This window comes from Anas acuta, chromosome 2 (assembly GCF_963932015.1).
Source record: "Anas acuta chromosome 2, bAnaAcu1.1, whole genome shotgun sequence".
Classification (NCBI taxonomy): domain Eukaryota; kingdom Metazoa; phylum Chordata; class Aves; order Anseriformes; family Anatidae; genus Anas; species Anas acuta.
Genome location: NC_088980.1, coordinates 113,632,750 through 113,656,438, shown reverse-complemented (window position 1 = coordinate 113,656,438; position 23,689 = coordinate 113,632,750). Strand labels below are relative to the sequence as shown.

At 32.8% G+C, this 23,689-nt stretch overlaps 1 protein-coding gene across 1 annotated transcript in view; it reads right to left on the bottom strand.

The window, feature by feature from the left end:
• The window catches only part of CCDC178 (coiled-coil domain containing 178), a 173,297-nt gene that overhangs the window by 54,574 nt on the left and 95,034 nt on the right, over window positions 1–23,689 (bottom strand). The window contains exon 19 of the mRNA XM_068672826.1: window positions 6,253–6,402. Coding sequence (XP_068528927.1) covers window positions 6,253–6,402 — 150 coding nt within the window. The remainder of the gene's footprint in view (window positions 1–6,252; window positions 6,403–23,689) is intronic.

Below are 23,689 nucleotides of genomic sequence, written 5' to 3'. Positions count from 1 at the left end.
TTTAACATAGGTACCCCTAATAAGACATTTGAGATGAGTTACAATGTAGGTGTGCTTTATAATCCTGAAAGATTCTAATAGCTTTGTTTATGTGCTAAAAATGAAAGCAAAAGTATGATTTTTATTAAATAAGGGTATTTTGTTGGTTGTTTGCTGCAAGAGTTTTTAGTTAGTTATTAAATGTTAAGTCAAGCTATTTTGACACCAAATATTTTTATACAGTATTTGTAAAATTAAGCTATAACACTGTGACCTTAATGACGCTCTTAATGTACGTTTTAAGTAAATGTGAATGAACATGAATTTATGTAGCTAATAAGAATGTAAATCTCAAAACTATTAATCCATGTGGTTAAAAATGAAAGTGTGAAGTATATAAAACAAGATAGAAAAAATTTTTTGAACTTTTGAACTTTTCCTAAGGATGTTGTTTCCTACTCTGCAACCATTCATCCTGGCTGCTTTACATGTAAACAGGAAAAAGTAACTAAAAACATTAGAGTAAAAATATTGATTTTAAATTTAATAATGGAAGTTCTGTCTGTTTTTGATTAAATACGTCTGTGACAGTAATAATCCTAAAATCATTATGAAGTGTTAAAGAATAAATATTATAAAGGGTACAGTAAGCACATGCATGTGGATCTCCTAATACAAAAGCCCTAGAACACTAGGATCAGAGTAAGCTTTACTTCCCATATCAAGTATGTCACAGAGTATATGCAAAATTAAGCCTTCCAGATAAATAATATTTTCCTGGATACAAAAAAAAGAGTAAACACAGGACTGAAGATTATACCTACCACCTGACTGAGGACTGAGCAGCTTCAGACCAGGTCTTCTCTGCAGTTTGTACTTACAGGCACATTAATGTGTATCTACATGTTACAAGGTGTTGTGAAGTATAAGAAGTGCTGACAATGTCCATCTCTTTCTACTTTGTTTAATAAGAGGTAACCAAAGGTAACCAAAGCATAGTCTGTTTTTTCCTATTCTGTTCATCTTGTGCTGCATGGAGCCTGGAAGAGGCAAGCAGATGCAGGAGTAAAAAGAAAAAAATGACTCTTTTTAATTAAATGTATAGTAGTCCCAAAGCTGGGAAAAAAAAAAAAAAAAAAAAAAACAAAAAAAAAAAAAACAAAAAAAAAAAAAACAAAAAAAAAAAACTGATGAAAACAGGGAGGTTTGTAGCTTGTGTAGTCTTTCTATAGCTTGTGTACCTATTAGGAAAAAAGTGGTTTCCTGATCTTTTCTACAGAGGCAATAGAGAACACTCAGTTTCAAATAGAAATGCTTAATCAATTTATCCCTTTTCTGTATTTCTTACAGAGAAATAAAGAGATTTCACTTCCTGTAATGGGACACCTTCTTCTATAGGAATTTATTATCTTTTAAGTCCTACACACACTCTGTTCTGACCAGCCATTGATATGGCCAGTGCATACAGAAAGAACACTGACTTTGCTTTAAACTATCTCAATCATTTAATTTTGTTATCAAACTAATAATTCAAATTGACTGCCTTTTGTATTAATTTTCTGATTGAGTCATTTGAACTTATTGAGTTATCGATTCAAATTTAATTATAACATTTGATGCTTACATTTTAAAGATATAATTAGCTCAATGAAAGTTTAGTAAATTTGTGTAATAAAAACCTTACTGAAGATACATTCTTTTCTTTATGTTTTTATATAAAGTTGTCTATTCTGTCAACCTATCATGGTGTCAAAATTCTAAAGACAAAAAAAAAGTATTTAAGAATATTGTAAATTACATACTTTTGCTTATTAGCTATTATGTAGTCTTGCTATATTTGCAAAAAGGAAATTTTAGCTCCATCACATATTTCTGTTCCTAATCAAACCATCTCTGAAAACTGGTTAAACATTTAATTTTAAAACAGATAAAACTTCTGATACTTCTTTTATAATAATTTTAATTTCTTTAACACTGAATCCTTAACACTTTTATTTTTTCATTTAAATTTGTAAGGAAATGGGAATGGGAGTATTTTTTTTATTTTATTTTTTTTTGCCGTAATCTTATCCACGCTTTTGCTATTAGTCTTGTGAAGATATGAAACAATCGAAGATCTCCAGATGAGTGAACTGAATAAGCAAAAACACCATTTAGAGACAGAAATTATTTTTTGTTTATATGAGAATAGTACTTTTTGCCATTAAGGTCAATGAATGGGAACCATAAAATCTGAAGGAGTTAATTGCATAAACTGACATGTGCCCACTATCAGATTTATTTTATATTCTATTTAGTCATTCAAAACAACAGGGACATCATTAAAAAAAAAATAATCCCAGTAGAGCAATATACTAAAAGTAGTAATATCTAAGAGGGCTGAAAGCCAGACACATGCATGAGAAAGACATGAAAATATGTTATCTATAAAAGCGGAAAAGAACTTCACTTGACTTGCATGACTTTTTGTATCAAGCATGCTACAGCAGTCTTTTGATTCTAATATGAAGCTATAGTAAGGATCGTTGCACTAATGCGTGAGGATTTGTGATAATGTTGCAGAAATTTTACTGTCAAAACTGAACTGCAGTGTAATGACTTTTGTTATCATGGTTTCTAATAACTATTCAGCATGAATTGACCCTACATATGTTTTACTGCAATAATATGTCAGTTATCCAGAAAGTAAAAAAAGGAAACAGAAATCAATAGACTCTCTTCTCCCACACTCTCAGTATAATGTTGAATATAGCAGATCATGAATATGAGAATGATTTTTTACTTAAATTTTAAACCAATTATGATTGGCATGACGTTAGTTTTAAATACAAGTTATGTGAAGAAAAGCAATTATCAAAGTTTTGTAAGACTGTGACACTTTTAAGTTTAAGGACAGATTAAGGTAAATAGCTTCTTAATATATGAGATGATGACATATCTGTATATCTGGGAATCTACTCTAACTTCATGAAAACAAATGCTCATGTTTACAGTACAACCATCAATGCATTAGCAAAATACAATGGAAGTATCAGATTTTATTCATGGGACAGATGTTATACAATTGTCCCATATAAAAAGAAGGATATGATAAAGGGTTAAGTTTGTTTTTCATGTATAAAAATATTCCTAATGCTAATATGGAAGCCCTTTGAGATTTCCAGAAGAAATGTGAAAAGAATGTTAGAAACGAATGCTTCTAAATTAAAGCTGAGAACCTTATCTTTTTTTTTTTTTTTTTTTTTTTTTTTTATAATTTATTTATTTCAGAAGCCTAACAAAAGCATAAAATCTCCTGGAATTTGTTAAGTTGAAGAATTTGTAATATAATAATGGGACAGAGTAAAGAAAACAAAGGCAGTAGTAATACTATACACACACAAAAACATCTTATTAGCAGTGCTTCATTAGTCAAGGGAATTGAAGAAAGCAAAGATGTTTTCTCACTTGCAGCAAAGCTGAAACTTGCATGTCTGTTTTCTACCAGGCTACTATCTGTTATAGCAAGCTAGGTTCTCCTTAAGTATCCAGAGGAAAAAGTAACATCCAGAAAATGTTAGTGGGAGAGAAAACCTTATTTCATTGTACCTCATATGTGTAGTAGTATGAAGAAAATCCTCCTTACCTCCTCCAAAGAGAATGCCTTTGCATTCACCATACAGATGAAAGTATACTTTTTATGGGAGTAGTCCACATTCAGCAATGTGTATCCTCCCTATTATCCTTCATAACTGCACCTTACTCAGGACACGGAATCTTACAAGGTCATGACAAAACTTTTCCTGTTATCGAAGACATTTCACCTGTCATCGAGATGGAGTCTTTTCTTGGACTGAGCAAAGCAGCTATTACAAGCCCAAAGAAAACCTACTTAATTAGTTACCGCAGTTATTATATCCAGTTAAAAATACTCCAAACTAATTAAAATTAGCAATGTGACTTTTACATAAATAATCATTAAATTAGCTTGCAATTTGAGCAATTATATGTATAGGATGCAACAGGAGGAAAGTTCTCAGGATTTAAGGAAAGGAAGGATAAGCACACTTTCTTCTTGAATGTTCATGTGATTGTAATGCATGTATATAGTACAACATCTAGAAAAATCATTACTTTGACAATCCACTAAAATCAATTTTCTGTTGCAGCTGTACTTTGACTATTAGCAAAACAATAGTACTTTGACTATTAGCAAAACAAACAAACAAAAATAAACTTCTTTTTATAGGAGGTTTATGTAATCAACACATTTTTAATGGAAAATATATCTATATTAAAAGAAATATTTTTTTGTAATATTTGGGCTAGTTCATCACTTAACAAAGTGAAAAGTTATCCAAAAGGAGATTAGATTAGTTGTCCCTGTGCTTCTCAAATTAATATTGTTAATAGAACCTTCTTCATACCTATACTGCACAGAAGACTGTCAGAAATCCTAAATATTCCTATCACTAATTTCTAGCACTAGCAAGGTGTATGTGTTGTAATGTCGATTATAAGCTCTTATAGAATAGAAACTTATAATAATTTTCTTCATAAACAAGGTTTTAAACAGCCAGACAAATGATTATATGGCAGTGCTGATGAAACTAGATTCTGTTGGTATTACATTTTAATTTTGCTATATTTTACTATGTTTATTTTATTGTATACAGATTGAGAAGGAAAAAAGCAATAATATATGCCAACTCATTTGCAATTTTCTTTGCTTCCAGATTACCTCATTGAGATGTATGATAATATTATCCACACTATGTCCAGAAGAGGTAAACTGCTGAGTAGGAAATCTCTTTCACAAATATTACCAAGATTATTGGTAGTATTACATTCTGAGAATGTGAAAGACAAATATTCTTACACTCAAAGGAATTAAAGGTCCAGATGATAACAAATATACTTTTCTTTAGTGAAGTTTATAGAAGCTATGCCCTAATTCTGTATTCAGAGAAAAATATGTTAAATTCCTTCTATAACTCACTTCTTTAAAGAAACATTTCAATACCCATAGCATTGCCTCTAATATCATATTGAGAAACCATAATTGACACTCACTTGGTGAGGAGAGATAGGAGATAATTTCTTGCATTTTTTGATGTTTAATTTCCAAATTATTCTCCAAATATGGTTATCCCTAAGAATACATAACTTAAAAACAGTTTTGTTCTTGAAATATAGAGGGGTGTGTAGTTAACAAGAATATTTTGGACAGGGTTTTCTTATTGATATTTATCAGGAACAAACTGAGTACACTCAATTTCAAAATTAACAGATTTACTGAGGTGTTATGTCAGGAAATGAGCAACGACTGAAGATATGGAGATAAGATTTAAAATAGGAGAAAAGTACTACAAATAACTTAAATTTCACATCTCATTCATTTATTTATTTGAAGATTTCTACACTGTACTTTTAGAAAATGGACTAAAATGACAGTGTATCGGGACCCGATTCCTGCACAAAAGTTAATACACATTCTTACTAGAAATTGTTGAGTATAAGATTTGTGAGTATGATGACTTCAATGCATATTAATTTTCAAAAACACAGATATGAAAGGCAAGCAAAGAATAACATAACATACCCAGATAATATTTTTGGATTGATTATAGTTGGTTTTGATAGGATTTATTCTGAGAGCAATAGATACAAAGCAAAGAAACAAAGTATTTTTATGTGAATTTACATTACATTCTCACAAGGTTTTACAACACCTCACTTGATTTATGTTCCAGAGCACTGTTAAATTCCAAGAAAAAATCTTTTTAAATATAACTATTTATTCAATAGAACATTACACCTCACCACTATACCTCCATCATGAATGTTCATCAAACTAGATTTTAACTTTTTTCATTTTCATTTGACTGTTTGCTAAATTAAAGGCTTACAGTGTCTGATTATAGCTGTCATAAAACTCACAGTTCCCTGAAAGAGTATTTCATGAAGAAGTTATGTGTAATGGTAAGATACCGGATACTATACTGGGTAATACATTTTTGTACAAAAATAAATACATTTCAGGTAAAAAAATGCAATTATCAATTCATTAATAAGGAATAATGAATACCTTACATGACTAGCTCTGTAAAATTTAAAAAACAAGCAAACAAGAAAAGAAATGAAAATAGAGAAAGTGTGAAATGCTCGTGAAGAACACAAGAATTCAGGTGGTAGATTACTAGAGCATATTCTATTGCTATTAGGTAGCTGCATTGATCAAATTAATTTTAAAGATGAGATAAATGATTTGAATGAGTGACATTAGCATTTTACCTGCTGATAATCTCTAACTGAAGCTTCCATCCTGATTCTATTGTCATAAAGTTCCGTGAGGTCTTCTTTACTGTTTAAGTAGCAGTTCTGAGAAATTTGATATTCTTGAGCTAACCACAGATTTTCTTTAATGACTTGCTCCAGAGTGGCCTAAAGAAAAAAATAATTGATTACACTCACAGCAAAATGCCTTTCTAAAAAATAAGATTATAGGTCTTGACTCATTCACTTATGAGTATCTCCAAAATATAAATGGCAAGATTATGATCTCAGTAAAACCAATGGAAAAACTCCAAATGTATTTAAAGCGGTTGGGATTTTGATGAATATGTTTTTACCAAAATTAGTGTTATTAATAAATAATTTGTTCAGAAAATCATGATGTAAATAATTACAGTAGAAACTACCAGACATAATACGTCTTCTACCTTACTACAGAAGCCTGCTTTTGCAAAGAAATTATCTTGTCTTAATAGCCAGGGATTCCATCAAATTCTTCACCTACGTTGTACTGTTCATATCTCTCCTTTTCCAAGTTATTTAAAAAAAAGTCAACGCAATAGTCATGTATTTTCTTAATGATTTTAATGTTTCCTGATCACAATTTGATTAACTTGATTTTAAAGACTAATTAAATTATCAGCTCTCATGGTTTGCCCCCAGGTGAAGTTGAAGTTGTTTGCAACGTATGCTTCTGTAATCAGAAACATTTCCACTGCTTTTAAATCTGACCTTGACTGAATTTCCTGTGGTTATAATGCATGACCTTTCAACAGTTACACAATTGTATATAAGTTGCAAGGGCATAATCTGATTTAATTTAATTTTAAAATGATTTCTGACAAGAACATCTGCTGTAATTGTTATTTTTTCCCCACCAAAATGCACATTAGGGGAGGGAAGCCCACCTAGACTTTTAACCATAAAGTTAGTTGAATGTTGAAATTTCAGCCTTTCGATATTTAGAATTTCTTCTAACTTCATAAATAAAAAAAGAATGGCTGATTATAAAATATTTCTTGAAATATATTTCAAATGTATAACTTGAAAGTACCTTTTTATAACACTGTGGGTAGTGATTACAATACCACCCAGTAGATAGGAGAGATGCATGAAAAACATCAATGGGCAAGCCTAAAGCTTATTAAGTTTGCATAAGTTGTTGCCTGTAATGCAAAAGATATAGCTAAAAGTTTCTCAAGTTAGAAGAGTTTGTTACAACTCAAGTTTATACAACTGGACTATTTGTCATCCTATGTGCTGTGGGTACTCTTGGTGAAAAACAGAGCTATTGGAGCAGCTAGAGCAGTTGGAGGATGTAGTTCAGTATGGACATCACCATAAGGTGCTACCTGCATGGAAGCTGTCTATCCATCAGGACTGATGGACTTGACAATCCCAAACTGTTAGTGAGATGTTACTGCAGGAGGTGGGGAGCAACCACCTGATTTAGTAATAGCTTTACCAAAATCCAAAGAAAGGAATTATAAATAATTTTAGTTGCATTTTTGATAGAGGAGTCTGGAAATATTCCAGAGTTTATTCTGTCTACCTCCCTGATTCTCTTCGTCCCTTTGACAGAATATCGTGTAAGTCAAAAGATGTACGTCTAAGGCAGAAAGAAAAAAAAAGTAAAAAAAAAAAAGTGTTTTGAGCATAAATGTGTTTAGATTTATTTTTCCAAATCACTGGTTGAAGGTCCAAGACACTCTTTGTATTTGAATCCTACAAGAGCCAGACCCTGTTCCTGCTAGTAAAGCTCTGTTTGGTAGGGTAAAAGCGTATGCTTATCTGATACAACGGTGAAGCAAACAATGTTTTAATCATACATTATAGCTACAATTTGGCCCAGAACCCTGGGAGGCTAAGGACTTGTGATAAAATTTAAACCTTGCTTTAGTATCTTCTCTGGCTTTAAAAAAATTGTAGTGAAATAGTGGACTAATAAAGTGTCAGTTCTGGGGTCATGGTGCATAATGTTGAAGAAGCTTTATGTTTTTTGAGTCTGTTCCCAAGAGTGTAATTTGGTGTCTCGCCTTTAAAAGACAAAACTATCCAAGGGAAATAGCAGCATGCCTGAATAGGTTCCTAGCCATCCTGTGGAGCAACTTTGAGTTTGGGAAGCTCCCAAGACAGTTAGCATATTAACAATAATTTTACTTCTTTTTCCTACGCAATGTCCTAATCAAGATATATCTTCTTTTTATCTGTATTTATACATAATTTCTGAAAACTTTGGCTAGAAATTTGCCATGGTTATGCAACCAAATCTGAAAATTCTTCATGTACAGAACTGTCACTCTATACATCATTAAATTACTAAAATTTTATTCATCTTTCAGAAATCTCAGAATAATAAAGGGAAAGATATTACTCTTTGGATAGAGGTAAAGCCTATTTTTCAGACTGATACTTTCATGAACATGTAATGTTCATAAAATGACTGATGTTAATATGCTGACATTCAATATCTGAAAATAAGTGTTTTCATCATTAACAGTATTTTCAAAGTAAGCAATATGGGAAAGTAAAAGAGAAACTTACTTTTGGAAGATTAACATCAATATAGAAATTTTCACCAATATATATACCTGAGTACAAAACTAGTAAAGTCCTACTGTTATTTTTTTGTATAATTTAAAATTATTTTTATAACAAATAATATTTTTTAAAAATTATTTTGACAAATAATTACATATAAAAGAAAACTAAATATCACCATATGGATTTCTTAAGACTTAGTGACTATGTTTGTATGGCCAGTTAAACTAGTTGTCCTGTCCCACAAAAAAGTGCTTCATTGCATAGCCTCTATCAGCTGTGAAAGTTAAGGTGAAATTATTCTTTTTCTCTAATTCACTCTTCTGGAAGCAGCACTGAGGATGAGAAGACAAAGAGTATACATCCTCTGAATACCTGAGAGTCACTTGCTGACGTTTCTACAAAGGATTTTACAGAATGTAGACAAGAAAAAAAAAAAAAATAAAAAAAATTTAGGATTTTTAGGACAACAGGGATATGAATCTCAAAACCAACAGTAAGATATTTAATTATCTTACATTAATTATCCTGCCATTTGGTATACACCTCTGTCACTCAAACTGCTGAATTTGCAGACTTGCTAACTTATAAAACACACAGATAAAGATTCATGTGTTCTTTTCCTCTTCAGCAAAACGTGAAATCAAAGACTTCCTGTATGTCAGGTTTTGTCTACAGGTATGTTTGAGTTCTTCAGACATTCTGGAACAGATGTCTGAAATATGGAAAACAGTTCTTTTACACTTCTATATTCAAATGAATTTACTTTCTTCAGTGAGAATAAATGTAAAATTCTGAGGAATTTCTTGAAGTCTTACATGAAATAAAACTTGAGTGTTAAAGTAGATAAATCAAATGGAACCAGAAAATACCATAGTATAAACAAATGAAAGAAGATATTTCTTTGCACTATGTGTAGTTAAGGTGTGTGGAATATCCACTGATGATTATAAAACCGAGTAAGTAAATAAATAAATAAATGAGTCAAAAAAAAAAAAAAAAGGAAGGAAGGAAGGAAGGAAGGAAGGAAGGAAGGAAGGAAGGAAGGAAGGAAGGAAGGAAGGAAGGAAGGAAGGAAGGAAGGAAGGAAGGAAGGAAGGAAGGAAGGAAGGAAGGAAGGAAGGAAAGAGAGAGAGAGAAAGAGAGAAGAGAGAAGAGAGAAAGAGAGAAAGAGAGAAAGAGAGAAAGCTAACTACCTGGGGGGTTATTCAGGAGAAGTTTTACAAAATGGTTGCTTACTATAGTCAACAGGGGTGGAATACTGGCATAGAGAAAATGTCTACCTGATTCAGCACTTTCATTTTTTTTTTTTCTCTGTGTTCTCATACTCAACACAAGCTTAGTCTGTCTTTCTGGAACAGCAAGAAGCTGGAACACTTTTTTTGTGTGTCTACTGAACACATTTGAAGTAGAGTTCCTGTCTGTCATAATACTAATTCATAGTGAGACAATAAAATATGTGGAAGAAGAAAATAAATGTGTTAAAAAAATAGTAAAAACATCAAAGTGCTTCCTAAGAACTTTCAAAAAAGTATTAGTACAATGACAGTTCAACTAGGCAATATAACAGTTCAACTAGGCAATAGGAAAGCAGATGCAATGCCATGTAATGCAATGATAAATTATCCGTCCAGGATCTCAGGACATACAGAATTCTTTGCAATAACTAAACTTTAGTCCGTTTAAGCTCCAAATAGAGATCACCACCAACCTATTCTAACTGAGAGAGAAAAAAAAAGAACAAGAGTGAATGTTAGAGACAAGCAAGGTATACTGCTACTATGAGAAAATGCATTTCATGTTAGTCTTCCATCCTTTTATGGACACTAGTACTAATCACTTTGTGTTGCAAGTGATCTAAGAATTATCTTACTATTCCATTTTGTGTGGCAAAAGTTTGTAAAGAATTGTAGAGACAAACCTTAGGATCAATGATTTTGTCCACATAATGATATACCAATAAAAAAGATATAAATCCCTGTAGTTTACAAAGTCAAACATCATTTTGAATGGTCACTCTGACAGCAGTGTTTTATTTGAAAGATAAGAACAATTGATTTTGACAATCAGATGCATCAGCACAATAAACTAATTATTAAGGGATCTATATTAGTTGCTTATACTACTTAAATTTGATGTTGTGAAGAATGAAATTGGTTTCTCCAAGCAGGACTGTTTCTATTGCAGGCATGAAGTATCTTTATTGTAGAACAACCCAGAATATGAACTGTAAAAATAAATTGCTTATCTTAAAATTACTGTGTTCACCCCTCCAACTCCAAAAAGCTGCTCCAGTGGAGTCAGTTATATATTTCCTGAAGCATCTATTTGGTATATCATACATATGTTCCTTCCCAGGACATAATGAGCATGGCATTTCCAAATACTTCACAGCCAGCATAATACAGCTGACAAGTCTCACAGCTACGGGAAAGGAAGATATTGTAAACCAAGCAAGAGGTGGGACTTTTTTTCCCCCTGTCTGATGATATATTGTTACAATAACAGTAGTTAGGAAGTTATGTGGGTTCTACAAGTCACAGAAACTTCAACAGAAGCTAAACAGAAGCTAACTGAGTAATAATTTCTGCTGCATTCACCATACTTGGGATTTTCTGTTGATTCTGTCACCAGCATTTGAAGACTCGTAATTTATGCACCAAGGGTCTTGCAGCTACTCAGCTAATCTCCAGTACTGCAAACCTTTTAAGGTACACTGTGCAAACAGATGAGCCCTTCTTGAACAAGCTCTAGCATCAGTTAAGGTATGTACATTGTTGATATTACATACTGGTCTAACACAGATTTTGGTGGTCTCTAAGCTGAAACAGGTCTTCCACTGTATCTGCTACCAAAAAGCAAAACCAAGAGAAAAATAACAACAAAAAGAACTTTAATGCACATAGCTCAGAGTTACTGAAACTAAATCTTTTGAAATAAAGTATGTTTTTACATCCATAGCATGAAGCTGTGCTTTATAATATTTGTTTGGTGTCTTTGAAAATGCACCCTGAAGTATACATATTGAGAAGTGAGATTGTATTTTTGAACAATGTGTCAGAGACCATTTAGAACAAATTAATTACTCTTTAAAAAACAGTATGGTGTAATATTTTTTTTCCTGATTTTTCTAACTTGCAAACTAAAGTAACAATAGCTACAAGTGTCTTTCATTGATAACACAGCAGCTCAAATGGCAGTTCCAACAGTTTTGAAAGAAACAAGTTTAGTTCTTATGACTCAAGTGGAGACTTAATATGGGGAATAATGCATTAAATCCTTGAGGGAAAAAAATAGGTGAATGGCAAGCTACTTATATTACGAATAATGAATTCTGCTAAAATAAAAAATTAAAAATGTATGCTACTAAAGTAACAACATTACCAAAACAGTACCAGTGAATATAAGTACACACCTGTCTGCTTTACCATTACAAGTATTTCAAAACAAATAGTATATAACAAGATTTGGTTCACATTTCTTCATGGCAGCCAAAATCAATCTCAGATCAATACACTAGAAAAGCAGTCATTTTCATTCCTTCTCCCTCCCTCCCCCCCCCCCCCCCCCCCATTTCTTTTTTCTGTTCAAGTGCCAAACGGAAAACATTTTCTTTTGTCTTTGGTAGTCATGAGTTCTGCCCTATGGTCTTTCTGAAATCTCAGTTCAGACTCAAATGTTTCAATAATGATTCAACAGAATTGAAGAATTATTGGCTTAAATGTTCTCCCCATATCTGTACAGATTAGCTAAGTATATTTAGTTTATGATACTTCTTCTGTGAGATTTCAGCTGGGATGGGGGAGATTGGTCCCTGTAGTCAGGGCCAGTCTGGAGCCATGGTTAATAATGGAGGTCTCTTCTTGCACTGATTTGAGATTGAGACTTGGAGAAATCAAAAAAATTACCAGTCCAAAGGCCTGAGCTCACATGGTAGAGACCAAGTGCAAGGCCAGGAAACAGTCCATACTACAAGGTGCATAGTAACACTGTTTTTACATATGTGAAAGAAAAAAATAGGTATCTAGTTAGGCTATTTCGCACAAGGGTGTCTTTCTCCAAATTGCATATAGTCTACGTTATCATGACCTGCTACAGTTGACAGAACTTTGTGGACTCAAGGTGTTATTAAAACACCATATGAAAGAACCCTAAATGGCTCTGGCTAAACTGCATGGTTTTAAAATTCTTATTTTTACAGCAAGATTTGAACAAAACTTACAATTGATTATGCCTTCTTAGTCCTATTTTTATCTGCAATCAGGAAGCCCTGATTACAGGGAAGAAACTTTTGCAATGTTATTGTGGTTAAGAGACAAAAATATTTTTCTTACCAAGGATGGGAGAGTTTTGTCTAAGGCTACTTTAATTTTTTGATCAGTCATGATCACAAAGGTTCTGAAGGAGAAAAACAATTTTCAAGATCTTCAGAAAGCAACTGGATATTTTCTGTTTTCACATTGCAAAACCAGAATTTGTCAGTGCTTACACGTTAAACATGTATAGCTCATGTATAGGCAAATTCAAGGGACATGCAGGAGCTGAAGAGTTCCTAGATCTTTAGTCAATACGAGATCAATATATGGGAAATTCTCTTCAATGACTCCTGAAAAAAAAAAAAAATCAAAAAAAAAAAAATATGTTCAGTGTGTTCAGAAGGACACTGAAGAATTGGTAGCTTTTAAGAAGATAAAGACAATGAACTGATGAAGATACATCTTCATGACAACTTGTGCTAGGATTGTGTTAGGGCTCAGTACTGATTTGCTGGTGCCAACTTGATATGTCACTTAAGCAAGTCACAGTCCTTTCCTTTCTTGATATCGTGGAAAGAGATTGGTATCAAAGCACTGAACTGGAAGTACTGGCATGATGACTTCAGGTACTATGGGTCAGTGACTCCAGCACTGGTGTCAAGAATATAACTTCAGAAGGCACAGAAACAAATTAGTGAGTCCACAGAAGTGAAAAAAAAAAAATAAAAAAAATAAAAAAAGCATTAAAGCAAGCAGAACACAAGTGAAAGTTCAAAGACAAAACAAAAATAAAAATAAAAAATTGAATAAATAGCACTGCTGTTGCAGAAAATGTGAGTGACAACAGACTATAAAGCAAAAATGAAGAGCAAACACATTTTGCATTTGATGCTAACTGTGAAAAAGTGTTACCTTAAGAGGTTTTATTACAAGTTAATTGGAAACAATTGTTATGGTATATAATGCCAGTAAATCTGGTATTGATTGAAGAAGATCTAATTCGATCCATTGGTTGTGAATGCTAATGGAAGAAAACATCAATCATTCAAAGACCAGAAAAGATAAAAAAGCAAATTCATTAGAGAGCTATTCTATATAGTTAGCAAAAAAATCTATATAGTTAGCAAAATGTTTCTATATCGAAACAAAACCAAACATTTTTAAATATACACTTTTACTTTAAAACTAACATTTGTGTTTTATTGAGAATAACGTGGAAACAAGAAACATAAAAATATTCCTTTGAAGGTTATTATGTAGTCTAAAACTTTAACACTGAATTTAGGTTTCTGGTTGCAGTTTTTTTTCCATACATAAAGTTTTTATTTTAAGAAAAGTAAAAGCTACATGTTTAACTAAAGTCAATCTATAAATATGAGGGAATTTAAGTTGATGTAAGTATAAAAAAGATTGTGAAATTACATAGAATTAAGAACTTCTCCAATCCTACTTCTTCCTTTACACCTTAAGTTTACATGTTTTATCTAAAAAGAAAAAAAAATAATTTATGATTTCATTATTGTTTTCTGCATAAGATAGTTTTTAGGCTGTTAAACACAAACTTATTTGCCTATTATTGCATCATTAACTTTTCTTCTATATCATCACAGTTTGATCATATATACCTGTCAATATTTGTAAAGCATATTAGGAAAGAAAACTTCTCTTTCACTGCTATTCTGGAAAAAATGGGACTGCATGGGAATGTCCATTAATTTATTTCATTATGACCACTTAAACATTTATAAAGGTTCTCCATTTTGTTATATATTTAGGGATGGACAATTTTGCATCAGTAGGGGAAAAGGCTAATTACTCACCGGAAGGTCATTAGATACACACTTTCTTTTTGTCATTACAAAGACTAATATTTTTGTATTAATGGCACTATGCAGAGAACATGAAACAAAAAATAATAAACCTACTTATTCAGATACTAATGCTAAACCAAATCTTCTTTCAATTGTACAGATCAAAAAATAAAGTGAGAAAGGTATCAAAAAGTAAACAATAATAGTGAATAGAATATGTTACTTATACATATCTCACATACAACTATTTTATGTCTCTGAAGTGACAGAAAGTTGCAAACCAAGAGAACCATAGGATAATTATGCCATTTTTTTGGTAAAATTCACTGGAAATTTAATTTCGTTGTTGTTGTTGCTTCAATAAACTAAATGTGCAAAATGTACAGGATTTTACATCTTAATGTATTTTATTTTGGCAAACACTGTAATCAACCATAGACATATTAACATTTAGTTCTGGCTTTTCATCCATGTACATTTCTACAGTTAAAGGGATCACTATTCTGATTTTACAACCATAAGTTTTTGCAATTCTTTTGAAAATTAATACCCCTGACTCACTTTTGATGGCAATCAACATTGATATTTTACTCTAATGAAATATTCTAAATGCAATTTTTTAGATTTTGCCTGATCTGCTACATACTTTGGTTCACTGACAAGCCATTTGGCTTCAGTGAACTTTGTCATAGCTGTAATGAACATGACTGACACCCAGTGGCCTTCTTGGCTGAGACTTTTTTTAACTACCACTGTTTTTGTCATGGCCATTTTAACATCCGTGGACCTATTAGAGAGTCCAGAGGAGGGCCATGAGAATGATCAGAGGGCTGGAGCACCTCTCCTATGAAGGCAAGCTGAAAGAGCCGAGGCTGTTCAGCCTAGAGAAAGAAAGCTCCAGGGAGACCTTATGGTGGCCTAAATGTAGAGACCTCAGGTAGTACCTAAATGGATCCTACAGGAAACATGGGGAAGGACTCTTTGTCAGGTAGTGTAATGATAGGACAAAGAGCAATGGTTTTAAACTAAAAGAGGGTAGATTTAGATTAGATACTAGGCAGAAATTCTTGACTATGAAGGTTGTTAGAACCTGGAACAGGTTGCCCAGAGAAGCTGTGGATCACATCCCTGGAGGTGTCCTAGACCAGGTTGGATGGGGCTCTGGGCAGCCTGGTCTAGTGGCAGGTGTCTTTGCCCATGGTACGGGGCTTGGAACTATGTGATCTTTAAGAGTCAACTCAAACCATTCCATGATCAATATTAAAAGTAGAGTTTCTGGATTTCTATTTATGAAATTCCTATTGGACTTCCCATACAGATATATGGTTTGATCCTAATCATTTTTTCTCATCTAATTCTGAAATCCAGTAACTGATGATGAAGAAGTGCTGACCTTGATTATTTTTCCTTTTTTTATTTTTATAGGCAATACTGATATAATTAAGATTAATTTCAAATCTGCTTTTTGAAATATCTGCTTACTGAAATATTTATACTGAATAAGCATCCTGAAAATATTTTATTTTTCATTTTTTTCCAATGAAGAAAACCCTACTTTCACTTCAAGAGTGAGCAGAAAAGAATTCTGATCTCCTTATTTGACCTTTTCCAGATTTTTATGTAACAGAGAATGCATCTCCACTTATGCCTACTCTAATTAGAATAACATTTCTAAAATTTCAAAAAGAGTAGTCTAGAAATTTTTCACTGAACAAAACAAAATATTTAATGAAAAAATTAACACAATCTATTTTTTTTTTATGGACACTTTTGAAAGTAATTAGTTTTTTAATCAACATTGTCACCTTCCTCAGTAAAAACTTCAGAAGTATCCTGTACTTTTTTATTATTATTATTATTAAAGAAGTCAGATTTTAAACATAGAATATAACTGTAATGTAATAGAATACCAAAACTTCAGTGATTCAGTTAGAACAGTTCTACAGTCTAGATAAAATAGATCAATAAGAACACAGTTCAGCTCTGTATCAATGCAATATTGTGGTTGTCAGTAAAATTATACTTGTGGCTCAGGTTCTCTCTATCTATTAAAATCTTGCTGACTGAAAACTTGAGATACCACCTTAGTCTCATTACCCTGCACTACAGAGAGTCCTTGGCAGAAGTTCATTGTTTATGAAACCCTTTATCCCCCTGAGACTAGTTTTCCTTTCCTCCTTACGGTGAAATCTGAGATCTGTCTTTTCATGGAGACCTTTACTGGCTAAAACCTACAGATGGGCCCAACCTATAAATAACAGAAATTAGGCAGTACACACAGATAATCACATAAAGGCAGTAACAAACGTAGAGTGCCTTTAGACAAGCATATGTTTTATTTAATGAACATATTTATCTAAGAAACAAGTTTGCTAGAAATCCAAAAGAGTAGAATCAAACAGGTTCTGAGTGAAGTTGTTGTAGGCTGGAGATCCTGCCTGCCTTTAAGGCCAGTGTGAAGGGGTTAACTTATAGAAACAAACCAAGGATACAAAAAAAGGAGCACAATGCAAAGAAAGACCAATGCCCTAAAATGTAGTTGCACACACATACTGCCAACTATATAGTGCAATGCTAACAAAAGCTGTTGAGGATTTTCCCACTTGATAACATCAGATTTAAGGTAGAACATAGTCAAGCTTCAAGACAAGAAATCTTCCAATCACTTACGTCATTGGCTACTACATGTAAGGATGATATTTGTTGGAGAAAAAATGATACAAGAAATTCCAACGCCAGAGAACAACTACTACTACCAAGAAGATTTTAACAATTTCTGCTGGATGTTCACTGTTTAGTATATGTCACCATTTAAATGAAGCCTCAGAAAAGCCAAACTTCAAATGATATCATAAAATCTAATGCAATAATTCTGTAAAATGAAAATATAATAATAATTTATGTAAATTGCAATATTTTATACAAACTTTTTACATGAGAATGTTAATGAATTAATAGTGAGCCTTCTTTATTAAACACTCATTTTAAAAATATGGCAACTTTTGGAAAATAAATACACACATAATAGTAAAAGTAAATTCAATGCAACTTTTCAGATAAGACTAACATATTATATTATTTATATATTATATATAAATATATATTTATATATTATAAACATGCAAGGACAACTGCGGCAAATATTTTAAATTGAATATAGGTATTTTCCCTCATTAGAATTTCACAAAATCCTGCCAACTCAATAGATGTGTGAAAACTGATATTTTGTGTATAAAAGAGGAAACATGGGTATTGTATGTTCTAAGCTGAACAGTCTGTTTTTATTCATGTACTTATTTTCATAAATAATGGTTCAGGAAGTATTTATATAATGAAAAATATTTAATATTATTCCTATAAACAATAAATATAATTTTATTTATATATTTACAATGTATAATATGAAGTATTTATATAATATATAGCTTGTCCTAGGTAATTATCGTTTGCCTAGTTAGAAGGAATAAAGATATATCAATGTCAAAATATATTTTCTGATACCCAAGTCTCTGCTTTTCACAGTTGTTTTGTTTTCTAGCACTTCTCATTCATTTCAGAACTGTCATTTTCCATAATAATGGTACAGTAGTTGTACTTGTTCTATATAAGGACAGTAACACAGTCTACTTGGTTCATTCTTGTAGTTAACACAATGCAGTTTGAATGTAGTTAACACAATGGAGATCACAGGCATGGCCACTGAAAAAGAAACTATATACTTTTATTTTGGATAAGCCATAATCGTGTTTTATGAATATCAACCTAAAAGCATAGACCAGTATGTTCTATAAGTAATCTCAGAATCAAAGCTACCAGGTTAAAACAAGGGAAGCTATCAGCAAGTAAAGCTTTTTGAGAAATACCCTCCAAATGTACTTTTACCTTTGTGTATGTATGGATGCGCAGTCCCTTATGGCTGAAGATTTCTCTGTCAACATCATGACAGAACGGTCAGCACACAAATAAACAAAGCAAAGGGAGCTACACGTAATGTCATTTCGTCCTCATCTACCAAATACTACTCCCCCCAAAAAACAAACAAACAAACAAACATACAAACAAAAAAAAAAACTGATCAGGATAGGAAAAGATGGATATAAGAGGGATATAAAGATGAAAATAATTTCAGTGATCACAAAGTAGTATCTTTTTCTATCTTTGAGTGATTCTTATATTTGTAATGTGAATGCTCCAAGCAGTAAGTCCCCATATCCACAATCATCGCAGAAGCAGTAGCTGAGTTCTTGAAGCAAACAGAATCACTCTATCACATGCTGCATTAGCTTTGAGTCTTCCTCAGTATTACTGCAGTGGTTGATGAGAATATAGATAAAGCTTCAGAAGACATTAAGAATAGAGGCGTTTTTCAGCAAAGCACTGTTACAGCTTCAGCTCTGATGAGTGCACTCCAGTGACAGCAAAAGGCTGCATTTGGGTTTCACAAGACACCTTGACGTATTTTGTATTCAGCATATACATTAATGCAGAGCTGGCCATCTCCACATCAACAATTAATGTGAACCATTTTGTACAGCACTTTAAGAGTTTAGTGTTCCTACTACAAAAAGAATTCTCTAAGTGTCAAAGTGGAAAACATTCTTAGCTCTACAGGTCTACCTATGGAAAAGCAAATACTGACTGACAACTGAAAGTCAGGAACCACCACAAGATAACGTGTAGGACAGAAAGACCCTATTTATAAGACTGTCACCAAAAGAGAGAAGAACCGAAGGGTCACACAGGTCTGAATTTTTCATTCATTCATTCTTATAAGGGACATGTTACATATGGTTCTACCTCAGGAAGGGCTAAACTGCTGATTTTGGAAACATTGATTATTTTATGTATTGAGGAAAAAGATTTTACTGAAGCATTTTCTAGTACTATAATAAAAATGGGAATAGGCATTCACACTGTATCTAACTATGAATGCCTTTATCTGAAGGTTCAAGCTCAAGATAGACACATTAGTCTCAATTTCTCTAGATATCAAAATATAAAGCTTTTCCTACATCCCTCAATCAGGATAGCTGAGACAGATCTCTGTCTCACAGAGGATCAGGATGACACCAAGACCTGTTTCTTTGTCCTATTTACAAATCCAATAATTTTCACCAGTGTGCTGACCCATCTGGTTGTTCCTCTTGTACATAAGGTGCTCATGTTCTCCCCTCTGGACAGAAGGCTGATTATCAAAATATCAAGTTGTCCAATACTACAGTACAGTTATTTCAAATTCTGGTTTTCATGGTGAACTTTCAAAACCTTATGGTTGAAACAGGATACAGTAGTACCACATAATACCACTAAGGATTCAACATTTGGTAACCATGACAAGTGAGGACATCAGGCAACAAAAATGTGAGAGAAAAGGAATCTGATGCTAGATCCTTTTAAAATATATTAGTACTAACTCATGTTTGTTACCAAGTTTGTACTTGCAATGGACAGTATTCTGGGCCAAAGAGTGATTTTCCTCAAGCCATGCAGCAACTTGAATGACCATTCCCTTGAGGACAAGTTTTGTCATTCTGACTACTTTCCTCTCTGAATGTCAGATTTAAAAGAACAACAGATCAGGTACCTGCCTGCTGTGTGATTCTCATCTAAATCCTTAACAACAGGTGTAAGTCGTTTAAAAGTATCTGATCTTTATAAATTACAAGAAAGCAAATTGCTATTTTCAGAAAGTCAGGTGTGTGTCCCAAAGTATGTAAACACAACACTAAAAGTGCATTTATAGCAAGGAATTCAGTGGGTATTGTTGAAGTAAACAGAAGACTTATAAGCAAAGTGATATCATAGAAAAAACTCTGGCAATCAGATTGTAGTACTCTTTCATTGCCTGAACTATTGCAACAGAAATGGCAACAAGCCACTCCATCCTACACTCCTGTGAATGCATGAAAAGCTAGGGCATGAAATTAAAATTTTGGCTTCTGTCATCAGAGAACACTGTATTTTTTTATATTCTGAACTGTTACAATCTCTCACACTAATATCTGAAATACAGTGTATTTGGTGACATACTTAAAATAATAAGACAGCACAGATTGTACAAACAGCCAAAGAAAGATGCTAAAAAATCTAAAGGATGAACTAAATTTTTTATGACTACTGTCTGCAGACAGCACTTTTAGACACATGGGTTACCATGTGTTTATCATTTCTACAATATGCTATAAGTATGCAAATGCATAAGAAAAATGTGTCGTAGTTGATATTCACATCATATCAAAACAATGATAAGACAAAAAAAAAAAAGATAATAAAAGTATAACCTATTTGTTCATTGTTTTCAGTACAACTGAAACAGGAGCTGTTTAATGACTTATTCTTCACATGCCATTCAAAGCCTACTAATTTATTCTGGTGCTGTCTGCATTACCTAATGAAGATGATACACTCAGCTTCTCTATCTTCAAATTCTTTCCTGCTGCTATCTAATATTTTAATTTAAGCATTGAAAATACTCCCATTGTTTTTGTTCTACAAATCAGTGCATTTCAGTTCATTTTATATATATCAATTTCAGGGAAAGGACAGCAGATATTTGGAATTCACAGAGTATACTGTCTTTAAAAATTCATATACTTGGGGGAACATTATATGTCTGGAACTTAATGCATAGCATTACTTATTATGGTGTCACATAAAAGTCCCCATATGCTTTTTGTCCTCAGTTCTTTCCCAATATCTGAGTAAAATAGTTCTGTTTGAGGGAAAGGAAGCAGGAGTGAGTAGGAATGTCTAAAAACTATATACATGCAGAACAGGCAAAAAATATCCTTATATCCCAAAACTCCTTCTGCTTTTGAAGGAACAACTATCATCTTCCAGATGGTAGAGTAGCACTTTCTGTAACAGTACATAGAGGAGCATGTTACTTTTCTTTTTGCAACTGTCACACAACTCCACTGCCAGGTATAGAACCTACTGCACAAGATTGAGCTTCTCAGGTTAGAGAAGTGACATGAAATTGTCCTGTGTATCTGTGAGGTTTTAGGAAACTTGCCAAAGTTCCTGATCTGTTTGCACAATACTTAACTGTCCTCTCACTAGCAACAAATCATTCAGAGAGCGATGAAAATAATTCTGATCAATTCCAGCATGACTTTATAACCCTTTTAAAACTTAAAACTGCTCTTGGTATATGATGAGATGCAAAGAAAAACAAAACTGTGAAGATGAAGTTCAGGTCTTATTTTAGCATGTATTTCATGAGATCATGAGAATTTCTCACATTTATGGACTACTTTAAAGGAATAGCATAGCAGAGGACTTCTGTGCAATGAAAGAGAACATATAGATTTATCTACATTTTTTTCCAGTTATTACCACAACATTTTTGCTGCATTACCAATAAATAGAAGGTTTCAGTGTTGAGACCATTCTCTGCAAAAAGTGAGTACTGTTTTTTTCTCATTCAAACAGGAATCAAATCACAATCAAATCAATTTTTACACATTATGTACAGTTGAGAACACAACTTGCAGAACTTAATAAACCCAGACTGAAAGAGGGTGTATACTGATATGGATGACAGCAATGAAGCTGAATCTAAGCATTTAATCTACACTGAATTTTAGGTGAGACACAACATGACATTTCCTTTCACCTGTGAGCAGGTCCAACATGACATATTTTGCATTGCACCATTTCTTCCTGAGAGAATTCTCAGGTATTAGTAAATTGAGACCTGCGAATCTGTGCTCTGCATGATTTGGAGCTGAACATTTATGTCACAGATAGGTAAAATAGATAATTCAACCAAAGCAGAATATTGTCTTATTTATTTAGTTAGTTAGTTAGTTCATACCTCATGAGGATTGGCCACATATATTACTAACTTAGATTGGTTAGCCTCTATAGGTGTCTATTACATACATTGTAATACACTATACAAAACAGCTGCAATATAAAGCTTCTCATTCTACACTGACAATAAAAAGAAATACAATGAGGACAATTAAGTAAACCTAATCTTTTTTAGCCCTCAGCCAAAAGTGTAAGAAATATGCCTGTCTCACAGAAGGCCTTATAGATACATAAATGTTCTACCATTATTGCATTGTACATCTCTCCTTTGGTACATAACTAACCCTACTCATGCAGATTTTTTTTTCTTTTAAATAAAAACATAAATGCTAACTGAATAATATCATATCCGAGCTTTCTTCTAATCCCAAGCACATGTCATACTGTCATACGATCACATTAATTCTGTTCCTTCCTTCATATTAGTGCAACAGCAATGCACAACAAAGATGTTGGGGACACAGAATTCCTCTAGGAGTTTTATTTTGCATGAGACATAAATGGAAGGTCCTACCCAAACTGGTCATTAGCAGTCCCAGGGAACTCTTCATAAGAGTAGGTGTGTTAACTTCAGTCTCCTGGCCAAATTCCAGCTCAGGTAATTACATTCAGCCTACCTAATTTCCCTCTGCAATTACGAATGCAGAGAGATCCTTAATTTCCAGTCCCAAGCTGTTGTGCAGTGTTGAATAGTTGCTATGTTTCACCCTGGGTAGCTGCATTTTAGCAATGGATAAAGCAAACTGGGTATAAATTGTGACAGTTTGTAAAGCATTTTGTGATGATTAGAGATGAAAGTGCTATCTGCTTTCTATCTGAAAAAAATTCCTAGCACTGATCTAAATATCACTTGTAAGAAGTCTTTAGCAGGGTGATCTGGACAAATCAGGCTAGTAAATATTTAATCAGTCTTAAATGTAAGCATTAGAACTTAAAGCTGCGTATATGCAAGATGGAGACTTATTTATTTATTTATTTATTTCTAGCAATCTTTAATACAGTTCACAACCA